Source organism: Hemiscyllium ocellatum, chromosome 24, assembly GCF_020745735.1.
Source record: "Hemiscyllium ocellatum isolate sHemOce1 chromosome 24, sHemOce1.pat.X.cur, whole genome shotgun sequence".
In the NCBI taxonomy this organism is placed as follows: Eukaryota; Metazoa; Chordata; class Chondrichthyes; order Orectolobiformes; family Hemiscylliidae; genus Hemiscyllium; species Hemiscyllium ocellatum.
This window is the reverse complement of record NC_083424.1, coordinates 45,296,159-45,311,845: the sequence shown is the minus strand read 5'-3', so window position 1 is coordinate 45,311,845 and position 15,687 is coordinate 45,296,159. Positions and strand designations below refer to the sequence as shown.

The 15,687-nt window shown below is 49.4% G+C and overlaps 1 protein-coding gene across 1 annotated transcript in view; it reads right to left on the bottom strand.

Annotated features, from left to right (window-relative positions):
- LOC132827473 (solute carrier family 2, facilitated glucose transporter member 11-like) overlaps positions 1-15,379 on the bottom strand; it is a 59,652-nt gene extending 44,273 nt beyond the window's left edge. The window contains exons 1-3 of the mRNA XM_060844161.1: positions 15,277-15,379; positions 14,809-14,930; positions 14,249-14,361 (exon numbers count right to left, since the gene is read on the bottom strand). Coding sequence (XP_060700144.1) covers positions 14,249-14,361; positions 14,809-14,930; positions 15,277-15,379 — 338 coding nt within the window. The remainder of the gene's footprint in view (positions 1-14,248; positions 14,362-14,808; positions 14,931-15,276) is intronic.
- Between the last annotated feature and the right edge of the window lie 308 nt (positions 15,380-15,687).

Here is a 15,687-nt window from a genome sequence, read left to right as displayed (position 1 = left end):
ACATATGCTCAATTTAAACTGGCTCATCACCCTTCTCACTGGGTCCAGCCTCACCCTGGTGAAATTGACACAATTAGGGTTCAGCTCCGTTGATATTTCCATTGGGGTCTGACTGTAGTGCCAGCAGTGATCACCATTACAGCCTGGCACACATAGGACAACAGAGCTGCCAGTCACCCAATTGGCCAGTGTCTCTCTGAAGTGGGACTTCCTGCTCCAGATGGGTGTAAATCCCACTTACACCCCATTAAAGTCCAATTGATCAATAAACGACTGAAAGGCAGCCATTTGTTTACTTGGGCAGGCTCCCCCTCAGCTTTCCAGCCGTCCCTTGACCTGAGAACATCTGCCCTCAATCAGCTTTCAAAAGTTCTTGCCTAATACCATCAAAATTGGCCTTTCTCCAATTTAGAACTTCAACTTTTAGATCTGGTCTACCCTTTTCTTTCACTATTTTAATCCTAATAGAATTATAGATTGGGACTGCCATCGTGCACAAGAAAATTTTCTGATTCAGTATTTTTATGTACCTACTAGAGAAGGTGCAAAACTTGACCTACTCTTGGGAAATAAGGCAGGGCAGGTGACTGAGGTGTCTGTGGGGGAGCACTTTGGGGCCAGCGACCATAATTCTATTAGATTTAAAATAATGATGGAAAAGGATAGACCAGATCTAAAAGTTGAAGTTCTAAATTGGAGAAAGGCCAATTTTGAAGGTATAAGGCAAGAACTTGCGAAAACTGATTGGGGGCAGATGTTCACAGGAAAAGGGACGTTTGGAAAATGGGAAGTCTTCAGAAATGAGATAACGAGAGTCCAAAAAAAGTATATTCCTGTTGGGGTGAAAGGAAAGGCTGGTAGATATAGGGAATGCTGGATGACTAAAGAAATTAAGGGTTTGGTTAAGAAAAAGAAGGAAGCAAATGTCGGGTATAGACAGGATAGATCAAGTGAACCCTTAGAAGAATGTAAAGGAAGTAGAAGTATACTTAAGAGGGAAATCAGGAGGGCAAAAAGGGGACATGAGATAGCTTTGGCAAATAGAATTAAAGAGAATCCAAAGGGTTTTTACAAATATATTAAGGACAAAAGGGTAACTAGGTAGAGAATAGTGCCCCTCAAAGATCAGCAAGGCAGCCTTTGTGTGGAGCTGCAGAAAATGGGAGAGATACTAAATGAATATTTTGCATCAGTATTTACTGTGGAAAAGGATATGGAAGATATAGACTGTAGGGAAATAGATAGTGACATCTTGCAAAATGTCCATGTTACAGAGGAGGAAGTGCTGGATGTCTTGAAACACATAAAGGTGGATAAATCCCCAGGACCCTGATCAGGTGTACCCTAGAACTCTGTGGGAAGCTAGAGAAGTGATTGCTGGGTCTCTTGCTGAGATATTTGCATCATCAATAGTCACAGGTGAAGTGCTGGAAGACTGGAGGTTGGCAAACGTGGTGCCACTGTTTAAGAAGGCTGGTAAGGAAAGCCAGGGAACTATAGACCAGTGAGCCTGACGTCGGTGGTGGGCAAGTTGTTGGAGGGAATCCTGAGGGACAGGATGTACATGTATTTGGAAAGGCAAGGACTGATTAGGGATAGTTACCATGGCTTTGTGCATGGGAAATCATGTCTCACAAACTTTATTGAGTTTTTTGAGGAAGTAACAAAGAGGATTGATGAGGGCAGAGCAGTAGATGTGATCTATATGGACTTCAGTAAGGCATTCGACAAGGTTCCCCATGGGAGACTGGTTAGCAAGGTTAGATCTCACATAATACAGGGAGAACTAGCCATTTGGATACAGAACAGAGGATGGTGGGGGAGGGTTGTTTTTCAGACTGGAGGCCTGTGACCAGTGGAGTGCCACAAGGATCAGTGCTGGGTCCTCGACTTTTTGTCATTTACATAGATGCTTTGGATGCGAGCATAAGAGGTACAATTAGTAAGTTTGCAGATGACACCAAAATTGGAGGTGTAGTGGACAGTGAAGAAGATTACCTCAGATTACAACAGGATCTTGACCAGATGGGCCAATGGGCTGAGAAGTGACAGATGGAGTTTAATTCTGATTATTGCGAGGTGCTGCATTTTGGGAAAGGAACTCTTAGCAGGACTTATACACTTAATGGAAAGGTCCTCAGGATTGTTGCTGAACAAAGAGACCTTGGAGTGCAGGTTCGTAGCTCCTTGAAAGTGGAGTCACAGGTAGATAGGATAGTGAAGAAGGCATTTGGTATGCTTTCCTTTATTGGTCAGAGTATTGAGTACAGGAGTTGGGAGGTCATGTTGAGGCTGTACAGGATATTGGTTAGGCCACTGTTGGAATATTGCGTGTAATTCTGGTCTCCTTCCTATTGGAAAGATGTTGTGAAACTTGAAAGGGTTCAGAAAAAATTTACAAGGATGTTGCCAGGGTTAGAGGATTTGAGCTATAGGGAGAGGCTGAACAGGCTGGGGCTGTTCTCCCTGGAGCATCGGAAGCTGAGGAGTGACTTTATAGAGGTTTACAAAATTATGAGGGGCATGGATAGGATAAATAGACAAAGTCTTTTCCCTGGGGTCGGGGAGTCCAGAGCTAGAGGGCATAGGTTTAGGGTGAGAGGGGAAAGATACAAAAGAAACCTAAAGGGCAACATTTTCACATAGAGTGTTATGTGTATGGAATGAGCTGCCAGAGGAAGTGGTGAAGGCTGGTACAATTGCAACATTTAAAAGGCATTTGGATGGGTATATGAATAGGAAGGGTTTGGAGGGATATGGTACCGGGTGCTGGCAGGGGGGGACTAGATTGGGTTGGGATATCTGGTCAGCATGGACTGGTTGGACCAAAGGGTCTGTTTCCATGCTGTATATCTCTATGACTCTATGACTCCAATTATAGTCGCTGGCCCCAAAGTTCTCCCCCACTGACACCTCACTCATCTGCCCAGTTTCCCAAGAGTAGGTCAAGGTTTGCACCTTCTCTAGTAGTGCATCCACATATTGAATCAGAAAATTGTCATGTATGCACTTAACAAATTCCTCTCCACCTAAACCTTTACCACTATGGCAGTCCCAGTCGATGTTTGGAAAGTTAAAATCCCCTACCATAACTACCCTATTATCTTACAGATAGCGGAGATCTCCTTAAAAGTTTGTTTCTCAATTTCCCTCTGACTATTGTGGGGTCTATAATACAATCCCAATAAGGTGATCATCCCTTTCTTATTTCTCAGTTCCACCCAAATAACTTCCCTGGATGTATTTCCAGGAATATCCTCCCTCAGCACAGCTGTAATGCTATCCCTTATCAAAAATGCGACTCCCCCCTCCTCTCTTGCCTCCTTTTCTATCCTTCCTGTAGCATTTGTATCCTGGAACATTAAGCTGCCTATTCTGCCCATCCCTGAGTCATTGCTATGATATTGCTATGATATCCCAGTCCCATGTTCCTAACCATGTCCTGAGTTCATCTGCCTTCCCTGTTAGGCCCCTTGCATTGAAATAAATGCAGTTTAATTTATTAGTCCTACCTTGTCCCTGCCTGCCCTGACTGTTTGACTCGCTTCTGTTCTCGACTGTACCAGTCTCAGATTGATCTCTTCCCTCACTATCTCCCTGGGTTCCACCCCTCCACCTTACTAGTTTAAGTCCTCCCGAGCAGCTCTAGCAAATCTCCCTGCCAGTATATTAATCCCCTTCCAATTTAGGTGCAATGCTTCCTTCTTGTACCGGTCACTTCTACCCCAAAAAAATTCCAATGATCCAAAAATGTGAATCCCTCTCCCATATACCAGCCCCTCAGCCATGCATTCATCTGCTCTATCCTATTCCTGCTCTCACTAGCTCGTAGACCGGGAATAATCCAGATATTACTACTCTCGAGGACCTCCTTTTTAAATTTCTGCCTAATTCTCTGTAATCTCCTTTCAGAATCTCAACCTTTTCGTTTCCTATGTCGTTGGTTCCAATGTGGACAATTACCTCTTGCTGGCCCCTCTCCCCCATGAGAACATTCTGCACCCTCTGAGACATCCTTGATCCTAGCACCAGGGAAGCAACACAAATTCTGATTTCTCGTTGCTGGCAGCAGAAACATCTGTCTGTACCTCGGACTACAGAATCCCCTAACACAATTGATTGCTTAGAAGCCGACGTACCCCTCATTGCATTACAGCCACTCTCAATACCAGAAACTTGGCTGTTTGTGCTACGTTCCCCTGAGAATCCATCACCCCCTACATTTTTCAAAAAGCATACCTGTTTGAAATGGGTGTATCCACAAAAGACTCCTGCACTAGCTGCCTCTCTTACTTTTCCTGGAGTTAACCCATCTATGTGACTATATCTGAAACTTTCCCCCCTTCCTATAACTGCCATCCATCCCATATTGTTGCTGTTGCAAATTCCTCAATGCTTCTAACTGCCTCTCCAACCGATCCACTCGATCTGACAAGATTCGCATCCAACAGTATTTATGGCAGATATAATCCGCAGGAACCCTTAAACTCTCTTTAAACTCCCACATCTGACAAGATGTACATATCACTGTACTAAAGGCCATTTTTGCTCCTTCACAATCTACAGACCCAGAAAATAAAACCATTTTGTTCCTTTACAAAACACTGTCCCAGGTTAAATTAATAGTTATGGCTTATATTTTAAGTTTAATCAAGAGACATATCTCCAAAAACATACAATCAGGAAAGAACCCACTCTACTGACTACTGCAGCCTTTCTATTGGACATACTTAAAACAACGATTAACTTATCTGTTTCTGTGTTGTGAACTTCACCCAAACAGGTTCCTCCAAGATTAGTTGTGAATTTTACTGTTTGTTAATTTTCCCAGAGGCACTCCGATGTCCAGTGATACATGAATTCAAAACAACGAAGGCAGTAACTGTGCAGGTTCTCTCTCTCTCTCCCCCCCCTGCACTGTCCTCACCATGTGCTTCCTTTTTCTGTTCTTCTCCCTTTTAAAACTGCTGTTGTTTTGACGTTTTTTCTAAAGTTCCAAAACAATGCAACAGCATATAAAACAATAATTGCTGCTCATGGAATTCGAGAAAATCACCTCCAACACCGAAAATACCTCAAAAAAAAAGGAGCAGCTGTTACAGCCAGAAGTTTTTCCCAAATAGCCTTTCATCTGAGAAACAAAATGCTAGGTTTCAGAACAGCATCCTGGTAATGTCTGGATGGCTTTCAGGAGACTTTCAGTTGTGGACATAGCCACAGCTGTAATTGCCTTCAAATGTAAAGATGCTTAACGTCCCTTTTCAGTTGTGCAATATGCATTTTCCATTTAATTCTCATAAATTACCAGCCAGCTTTTACGGTCAGGTAGACTTCAGCTCAGACACGCATGACCCTCTCATTTGCCCTGAATTTAAAAGTACACTCCCAAAGTATAACCCTCTTACTGATCAAAATATATAGTCCTAAAATATAATCTTACAAATATCACCATTGTAACAGTATTCTGTTGCAGGTAACTCACCTCCCAAATCCCCAAGACATTTCCAGCACCTACAAGACACACATTTGGAAGAGGGTGGAACTCTAGATTTGTGCAACCCCAATAGAAGCTCAGCATCATCCTGAGTAAAGCAATGCATTTAATTGGCACCCCATCCACATACTCACTCCCACCAACACCCTGGCTGCTCCAAAAACCATCCACAGGATATACTGCATTAATTTATCACAGGTGCACTAACAACACCTTCTAAGCATGCAATAACTACAAGTTAGAAGACAGAAACAATACTTTCAAATTCACTCAAAATTAGACACCATCCTGACTCAAAAATAGATTGTTGCTCCTTCATCATTGCCGAGTCAAAATTCTAGAATTCCCTACCTAACTGTACTTTGGGAGTCCTGTAGAGATAACAGCTCACCACCAGCTTCTTCAGAGTATTTAGAAATGGGCAATACATGCTGACTCTGTCATTGACAAATCCTGTGTAGGAATTTGTCTTTCAACTGTCCTGTTGCTTTACTTTGTTTACACTTGTTTCTTTCTGACCCTGGATATTTGCACATTGTGACACAGCACATTAAATATCCATCGCAGACATTATCCATGAAACTTCAAGTTATACGAGTTCTTAACAAAAGCATTTTGAAAGTGCACTTACCAGAATAAATTTAACACGTTATGTGAAACCTTGATAGAAATTGGAAACATTATTCAAAAGGAAACAACTTTCACTTAATCTGCACGTATTCAGTTCCCCTTCTTGACTTAATAATATCACAATAAATTAATCATCCACCACTGAAAAGGTACATTTGCTGGAATCATTTGGAGAGCATTTTCCAGAAGAAATGTTGCCGATTCAATTAAAAACCTTTTATCAATTTTACTGTTTCAACTGAAGAAAAGCACATTTAAACCCTCACCAACTTCCTCAGCATCACTGCTTTTGGAGTCTTCAGCCCTCAGTTACTTAAGTGGTCATTGATACTGGCCAATCTATTCAGTTAGTATTGTATTAAATGGTATGCATCTGCACTTTCCAGGATCACATGATAAAATCCCAGTTAAATGGATGGTTTGATCGTTTGTTTACTTCACAAGTGGTTGACTCATGAATGATTTTTCATTCACTTCATATGTGCGGTGACACTAAACACAGTTACCTATTTACATCTAGTCAGAGGAGTGCTGCAATGTTAACCAGGGGTTATTGACTGTGCTTCTCTCTGCAGATTCTGTCCTGGGCTGGCATTACAAGAAAAGTCCTAAGCAGCAAAAGCCAAAAATAAAAGATCTGTAATATTTGAATATAGAATCGAATAGATGCAAATTTTTTTTGCCATGTGTACTTTTAAGTGAAGAACAAAGTGAAATTTGATAAGTTGGCCCACTGTGGCACCTATATCAATGACAGAAATCATATGTAATAACAAAATAAAGAAAAATTAAGACAAAGCTCATCACAGTTCAGTTAATGGCTCCTGGGCTTGGGGAAAGCCAATTAAGAAATGATGGAATACCCTGAAGATGCAGGTGAGACAAGACTCCCACCCCTGGGCTGCTGGAACACTCTCCTAGAAGCCTCCGCCAAAGAAGACTGCCATGAGGGATTGTCACCACTACTGCTGGAGTACCTGGAAGACAAACATGAAGAAGGCCTTCACATGGGGAGGAGGCCTCTATGCCAAGATAACACCGCCACGCCACAACAAGGCAGCCACAACAGGAGACCACCACACCGTGCTCAGACCGTCAACTCTCCTCCTTCAGGCACCCAGGCCCAACTGTAAACCCAGAGCCCCGGCCTAGCCTGCAAGTGCAGGCCAGAGGAGTCAGCCTGATACCTGCGACCTTGTTCCTCAGTGACCAACCCATCTAGTGAAAGGAGTAGTCAGTGATTACAATGGAAATACATCCTCTGATGTATTAACCTAAATTTGGTGCAGCACCATGTTAAGATGGGATATTTGAGCCACAAAGATGAACCTATAATGCAGAAGGCAAACTGCAAATGATCCTCAGATCATAAAAGCAGCTACGGTTAACCGTGTGTCTACATGGAGACAGTAGCTCAATAGCTGATCAAAAACTCTTTTTCGGATTCTTTTCAAATGCTAAAGAATGAATAATGGATAGCTCAGAGAGAGCGTGTGAAATACACAGCAGAAGAATCTGCGGTCTGTAATGATTCAAGGGTTTTTAAACAACAAATATTGCAAATTACCTTTATGCATACTTCCCACTTCCCACTTCTCCTATAAATGTGAAAGCTTGTTATTTTAATGTCATTTATTGATAGGGACTGTCGCATTCTTCCATTCCTGCTGTCAGTTATTTACGGAAAACTCTACTAGTAACAGTATGCAACCATCTACAAATGTTTTCAATGAGGACCTTAGGATCAAGTCCCAAGGTTGAAAGGAGTAGGAGAGAAAATGAGGCAAATCAAGCTCCCTTACTTGAAATTACCTGATTCAGTACAATGATGCAGCAAAATGTTAACTTGCATTTTTTGTCTCTTTGTCCAGCTCTAATGGGGAGGGTAAATGTTGGCAGGGAAAAAAAACAAGAATATGCAAAATTATTACTTGATAAAACCAAGTCATGGAATAAAATTCAATTAACTAAGGGAAAATACAAAAAAATTTCAACCATTTTTAACAGTGACTTCCAAATATTACTCCTCTTTAAGATTCTTCCCCTCATTTCCTGTTTGAAGCCTCAATATTCCAGTCCATGCCACAAACATATTCTTGTCAGTGAAGAAATCTTATAAAACGAACAAACAAGAGCAACTACAAGTATTTACACTTTATCACAGATGGAATTACAAAATGTATTCCACCTAATTCTTCCCAAAGAACAGAAAACAAATTGCAGAAATTTCAAAAGCCTGGTCCCTTCCTAGAGGTGTGGGTTCAAATCCCACTCTTAACATTTCCATTTGTCCCAGAACAAATTTTCCCACGAAGCCCACAATACAACCAAATTTTGGCGGCAAGGTGGTTCAGTGGTTAGCACTGCTGCCTCACAGTGTTAGGCACCCTGGTTCAGTTCCAGTCTCGGGCGACTGACTGTATGGAGTTTGCACATTCTCCCCGTGTCTGCGTGGCTTTCCTCCGGGTGCTCTGGTTTCCTCCCACAGTCCAAAGATGTGCAGGTTAGGTAAATTGGCCATACTAAATTGCCCGTAGTGTTCAGGGTTGTGTATGTTAGGTGCAAGAGTCAGGGTAGATGTAGGGGAATGGGTCTGGGTGGGATACTCTTCAGAAGGTCAGTGTGGGGTTGTTGGGCTGAAGGGCCTGTTTCCACACAGTAGGGATTCTAATTCTTAAAGGTACATTTTGAATGTAAAGTGAAGCTAACATGTAAGTGGCATATATTTAACATCAGAGCTCAAGGTAAAACAAGGCATATTGATAGATATGTGACTACATTGAACATAGAACATTACAGCGCAGTACAGGCCCTTCGGCCCTCGATGTTGTGCCATCCTCTCATACTAATCTGAAGCCCATCCCACCTACACTATTCTGTGTACGTCCATTTGCCTGTCCAATGACGACTTAAATGCACTTAAATTTGGCGAATCTACTACCGTTGCAGGCAAAGCTCAGAGACTTCAGGTGCACTCAGACACCTGAAAATGATCTAATCAAAGTTAGAATTATCTTTAGCATATGAGATCCTACTCTGAGAGTGCAACCGCTAAGAAACTAACTCTCAAAGAAGTAATAACCAAGTGCAGAAACTGTGAGCCTGTAAATCAACAGCTAGAACACATATACAGGAGGACAGACATGTATGTTCAGAATGTGAAGAAGGAGCCCCAGACCTGCGCACTATTTGGATAAGCAGCTCAGAGCTATCCATTATGTAGCAAAGCTACCAAGACCTTTCCAGTGAAACAATGTGGAGAAAAGTAGGAAGCATCCGCAGAAGGACCAGCAGAAAGATTACAATCACGTTGCAAATATTACAGAAGTAATCAAACAAAACTAAAGGAAGCAGGTTCAGCATGGAGAGATCAGTGTAGTCACTGTGAAATGGATGCAGGTGTTTAGCTAGGAAGAAGACAAATAGATATAAATCTCGTAGATATAAATACCACAGTGATGTCAGATGACAGTCCTGACAAATCAAGGGAGGGTACAAGACATGTCAGTGGAAATCTAAAGGAGAGAACTGGTTTCCAACCATGATGAAGATAGTAGAACAGGAGTACCAGCTGATTAGGAAGCACTGGATAACACTGATGCAACATTAGGGGTTTCATAGACTCCTCCAAAGTGACACTAGATGATGATTGTAGTGATTGTAATGAGGTCAGCCATGGACTTCATAAAATATGAGTTCTCTGATTGGGGCTGTTAATCTGATTTAAACAGGGAGCTGACAGATAAGAACAGGAGTGTCAGACATCCTGTTTTTTTTTTATTAACCCCCACACTACCGCCTAACTGCAGTAGTGCTTATTTTTCCCCAGCACCCATGTTGTGTGTGTGTGCAGGTGTGAGACACAGTGAGAGACACAAGGTGTACGAATCTTTATTTGGTGTCCACCACCAGGAAGATAGGAAACACCCGAGTGGCCAGTGACAAGCAGTGCCCTTCACATCAAAGGACAATGCTGTGTGATCAAACAGTGAAGGGGAGGGCAGGGATTAAATCAAAATAGAGATGGAGGGGGAAATAATGCACTCCACTCCACTCCCTGCGGCGCCCAACTCTCCCTGAACAACTCCAGGGTGTAGGTGGACACCGCGTGCTCCTTCTTCAGTGATACCTGGGCTCTAATTTAACCGCGGAAGAGGGGCAGGCAGTCGGCCCTAACAACCCCCTCCACGGCCCGCTGCCTGGACCTGTTTATGGCCAGTTTGGCCAGGCCCAGGAGCAGACCCACGAGGAGGTCTTCAGACCTGCCCTCCCTCCTCCGCACCGGGTGCCCGAAGATCAGGAGCGTGGGACTGAAGTGCAACCAAAAGCAGAGGAGGAGGCTTTTGAGAAAAATCAAAGAGGGAATGCAAACGCCCACACCCAACATACACATGGTCCACGGACTCCACAGCACCACAGAACAAGCAGTTGGGCTGGGAGTCCGTGAACCACCGCAATCTGTGGTTGCAGGGGACTGCTGCATGCAGCACCCTCCACCCCAGATCCCCGAGAGAAAGGGGGAGGACTCCCGCATAGAGAGCCCTCCACTGGGGATCCCCACCGCCCGGTGGCAAATGAGCACGCCAAGGCGTGTCCAGACGGTGGATGAGGGAGAAGAGGTGGACGGTGTGCAGCAGCAGTCGATACAGGGCCCGCCTTTTTACCCCCTGAAAGGGAACAAAATTAAAATTCCGGAGGCGGCTCAGGTTGTGGGGCACAGGCTCCCGCGGGAAGTACGGGACCTTGGGGCCGATTTGAAATTCCGTCCGGATTGGGGTGAGCGTGGACGGGATCCCACCGCACACCCGAGCGTCCTCCAACTGGTGCACTACGTCGGGTCTGAGCACCGCCGTTTTAAGGGGTCAGATGGCGGTGGCCACGTATCGGACGTCTACTGCTGCCCTGCTCGCTATGTCCTGTGGCAGCGTCCAGCCCAGGCCCCGGCACCCAGCACGTCCCCGACCCTGGTCACCCTCGCCGCCACGGCCCACCCTCCGACAGCCACTCGAACCCGCGAGCACGGAGGTGCGGATTCCTGAGCAACGGCTCCCTGACGACAGCCGCTACTCCTGCCGGAGGGTAGGCGTGACGCGATTCGACCATGTTCCAGACAGTGATCAGGTCCTGGTAAAAGACAGGCAGCACCTTGAGGGCGACCTCCAAACTGTCACGGTCAATGAACAGGAGCTGTGTGTCGTAGTTGAGGTTACGCACCTGGCGGAAAAAATACGTCGCCAGGGCGCACCACCTAGGAGGAGGCTCGACGTAAAGATATCGCTGCAAGGTCTGAAGGCGGAAGGTCGCAACCTGGGTGCGGACGCACACCAGTGACTGACCGCCCTCCTCAATAGGGAGACTCAGAACCTGCGCAGCGACCCAGTGCATCTTTTTGTCCCAGAAGAAGTCGACCAATGTTCTCTGGATGTCAGCGACAAAGCCAGGAGGAGGGACCGAAGTGACCAGCCGGTACCACAGCATGGCGGCCACCAGCTGGTTTATGACCAACACTTGGCTCCTGTAAGATAGCACTCGGAGCAGTCCTGTCCAGCGGCCTAGGCGAGCCGAGACTTTGGCATCCAGCTCCTGCCAGTTGGCTGGCCAGGATTCCTCGGTCGGGCTGAGGTAGACCCCCAGGTAGAGGAGATGGGTGGTACTCCAGCTGAACCCCTGAAACTCCTCCGGCAGGGAGTCCACCCACCACGGACCCACCAGTAGCCCGGAACATTTGGCCCAGTTGATCCTGGCGGAAGACGCTGCCGAGTACACGGCCTGGCACTCGCGCATCCTCCCCAGGTCAGCCGGGTTGGTGAAAGTGAGGAGCACGTCGTCGGCGTAGGCTGAGAGGACCACCCCTGTGCCCGCTCCGCGCAGAACCAGCCCCGACAACCTCCTCCGCAAGAGGCGCAGGAAAGGCTCCACGCACAGGGAATACAGCTGGCCGGACAGGGGGCAGCCTTGACGCACTCCTCTCCCGAAGCGAAGGGGCGCCGTCAGGGACCCGTTAACTTTAACCAGACACTCTGCGGCAGCGTACAAAAGTCGGATCCGGGCGACGAACTGTGTCCCGAACCCGAACGCCCGCAGAGTCCCGAGCAGGTACTCGTGATCGACCCTGTCGAACGCCTTCTCCTGGTCGAGAGACAGGAAGGCGCTCGGCAGACCAGCCCGTTGACAGAAATGGATCAGGTCCCGGACCAGATGGACGTTGTCGTGTATCCTCCGGCCCGGGACCATGTAGGACTGGTCCGGGTGAATCATGTGGGCCAGCACGGAAGCCAGGTGAGAAGACAACACCCTGGCAAAGATTTTGTAGTCCGTGCTGAGGAGGGAGACCGGACGCCAGTTCTTCAGGGAACGAAGGTCCCCCTTCTTTGGCAGCAGGACGATGACCGCCCTGCGCCAAGAAAGGGACAGCTCTCCGGCATTTAGACACTCCCCCAGGACCTGTGCGTAGTCGCTCCCCAGGACGTCCCAGAACGCCCTGAAGAACTCCACAGTCAGCCCGTCCAGCCCCGGGGATTTGCCCCTCGAGAGCCGGTCGAGGGCGTCGGTCAGCTCCTCTAAAGTGACGGGAGCGTCGAGCCTTCCGGCGTACTCCGGGCCGAGCTGCGGCAGGTCCTCCCACAGAACTCTGCGAGCGTCCTCGCTGGACGGATCCGGAGAGAACAGGGCCGTGTAATAGGATCGGACGTGGGCCCTGATACCCTCCGGATCCGAGACGAGGGACCCGTCGTCGGTGAGCAGCACAAGGAGCTGCTGACGGGTGTCACACCTTTTTTCCAGTGAGTACAAGGAGGAGGAGCCGTGGTCCAGGTCCTGGAGGAGCTGGAGCCGCGACCTCACGTACGCGCCCCGAGCCCCGACGAGCTGCAGGTCCCGGAGCGCGGCCTTCTTCTCTTCGTCCACCCCGCGCAGGGCCGGGTCCGCGTCGGGCTGACCGAGGCGTGACTCCAGGTCGAGCATCTCCCTCTCCAACTCCCCGATCCTGGATTTCCGCCTCTTCGTCGACCCCCTCGCGTACTCCTGACAGAAGACGCGGACGTGAACCTTACCCACGTCCCACCATAGCCTCAGGGAGGGGAAGCTTCCCCGCTTCCTTCTCCAGCCGGCCCAGAAACGACGAAACGAGTCCCGGAACCGCTCGTCCTCCAGCAGCAGGCTGTTAAAGTGCCAGTACGCGGAGCCCAACCTGGCGCCGAACGGAAGGAGTTCCGCCCACACCAGGTGATGGTCCGTGCACGACACCTGCCGCGTGGAGGCCTTCGGAAAACAGGAGGCGTACGCCCGTGAAACGTTCAGGCGGTCGATTCTGGACGCTCCAACCCAGGCCTCACGAAGGTGAAGGCGATGGAGTCAGGATGGAGATTCCGCCAGACGTCCACCAGGTCGAAGGACTTGATCAAGTCCCCCAGCCTCCTCCCCGACGCCGAACTCGTGCGGGCACCGCCGTGGTCACTGTCCTCGAGGACGCAGTTAAAATCTCCCCCGAGGACGACGCACTGGTTCTCGTCGATGGAAGCAAGGTGAGCGGACACTTCTTCGAAGAAGCTCGCTTGCCTCGGCCCGGCCAGGGGAGCGTAGACGTTCACCAAGTGAAGCACCGCGCCCCCCAGCCGAACTGTCAGATGAAGCAAACAGCCTGGCACTGGCTCCCTGACCCCCAAGATCTCTGGCTGAAAATGCGGGGCCAACAAAATAGCCACCCTGCCAGATCTGCGGGTGAGGTGACTCATGTAGACCCCCCCCTCACCACTCCAGGAGCCAGGTGGTTCAGGGTTCCTGCGCCAGGGTGACACTGGCACATTGTCATGCTGGGGTGGGGCAGGTCATGGGCTAAGTGTAGGTATAGGGGAAGGGGAAGGGGAAGGAGATGGGGATAGGGTGGTCTCCCCGTGGGCGGGCCTGACGCGTTGCATCTTCCTGAGCACCTTCTGGCCCGTTGGACACTCACCCCCCTCCCTGCCAGAGGCTGAGGCATTGGGAGCTTCCGGCTTAGCACCCGGTGCCAGGGTTTGTGGTGTTGATTTTGGGGGAGGGGGGAGTGGGTGCGGTGGCGCCACCCTCAGCCATTTGTGTGGGCTGGGCAGCTTTCTGGATGGGGCAGTTTTTTCGAATGTACCCCACCTTGCAGCACAGGTGGCACTGCATGCCATCCAGAAGACACGGTAGGCTACGCCCTCGTGTAGGACAGTGAAAGAGCACTCCGTGACCTCCTCCCGGGCCAGGTAAATGAACACCTGGCATCGGAAGGAGTATATGTGCCGGAGGGCAGGGTCCTTAAGACCGAGCAGGAGCGGTTGGACACCTGACCGGATCTCCCCCAAGGTGTTGAGGTGGGGGAGAAGGAGCTCACTGGCAATGAAGGGCGTGACGTTGGAGATTACAATCCTCTGGGCCGTGACTTCCAAAGGGTCGACGGGCAGATGTGTCCCGCCCACAGTGAGCCCCCTCTCCACAGCCAGGTGGACCGCCTGCTCGGTCTTCAGGAAAAAGACGGCCTTCCCGTACATCTGGGCCGCAGCAATGATGGCCAGTGGGCCAACCACACCAGCCATGGCCTTACTGCAGGCCTCTGGTCATGTTGGGATGGGGATAGGCCTTGATCCCAGGCGTTTAGTCAGGTGCCTGAAGGGGGTTGCGGTTGTGGCCGGGGTTGGGACTGCCAAGCCTAAGGCAGCAGATACTCCGGCGTAGGTGTGGCTGGGCCCTGCAACCTTCGGGCTCGCCATCCTCTGCTGCTGGATGTTGGTAGGCCCCAGGCGGCAGCGGTGGAGGTGGGCCTCTGGCAGCAGCAGCAGCGGAGGACCTGGGGAGGTGCCCAAAGCGAGTCCCAGGCAGCAATGGTGGAGGCAGGCCTCGGGCGAGTCCCTTGGTCGCAGCGGTGGGAGCAGACCGGTCCAAGGCAAGTCCCAGGCAGCAGCAGTGAAGGTGGGCCTCCAGCAGTAGCAGTGGTGGAGGTTGTGGGGAGGGTCTCCAAGGCAAGTCCCAGGCAGCAGCAGTGGAGGTGGGCCTCCAGCAGTAGCAATGGTGGAGGTTGTGGGGAGGGGCTCAAGGCGAGTCCCAGGCAGCGGTGATGGAGGCAGGCCTCAGTGGTGGGGGCAGGCCTCGGGCAAGTCCTAGGCAGGCCCTTGGTCACAGCGGTGGGAGCAGACCTGTTGGGTGTGGGGTCAGTGGGGCCAGGATCAGGTATGGGTTTGGGGGTTTTGGGGTCAGGGTTCCCGCGCCAGGATGACACTGGCACGGCCGCAGGGGCATTGTCGTGCAGGGGCAGGGCAGGTCATGGGCTAGGTGTTGGGGATGGGGATAGAGTGGTCTCCCCGTGGGCAGGTCTGACATGTTGCATCTTCCTGAGCACCTTCTGGCCCGTTGGACGCTCACCCCCCTCCCTGCCAGAGGCTGAGGCATTGGGAGCCTCCGGCTTTGCCCCCGGTGCCAGGGTTTGTGATGTTGACTTTGGGGGAGGGGGAGTGGGTGCGGTGGTGCCACCCTCAGCCGTTTGTGTGGGTTGGGCAGCTTTCTGGATGGGGCAGTTTTTTCTAATGTGCCCCACCTTGCAGCACAGG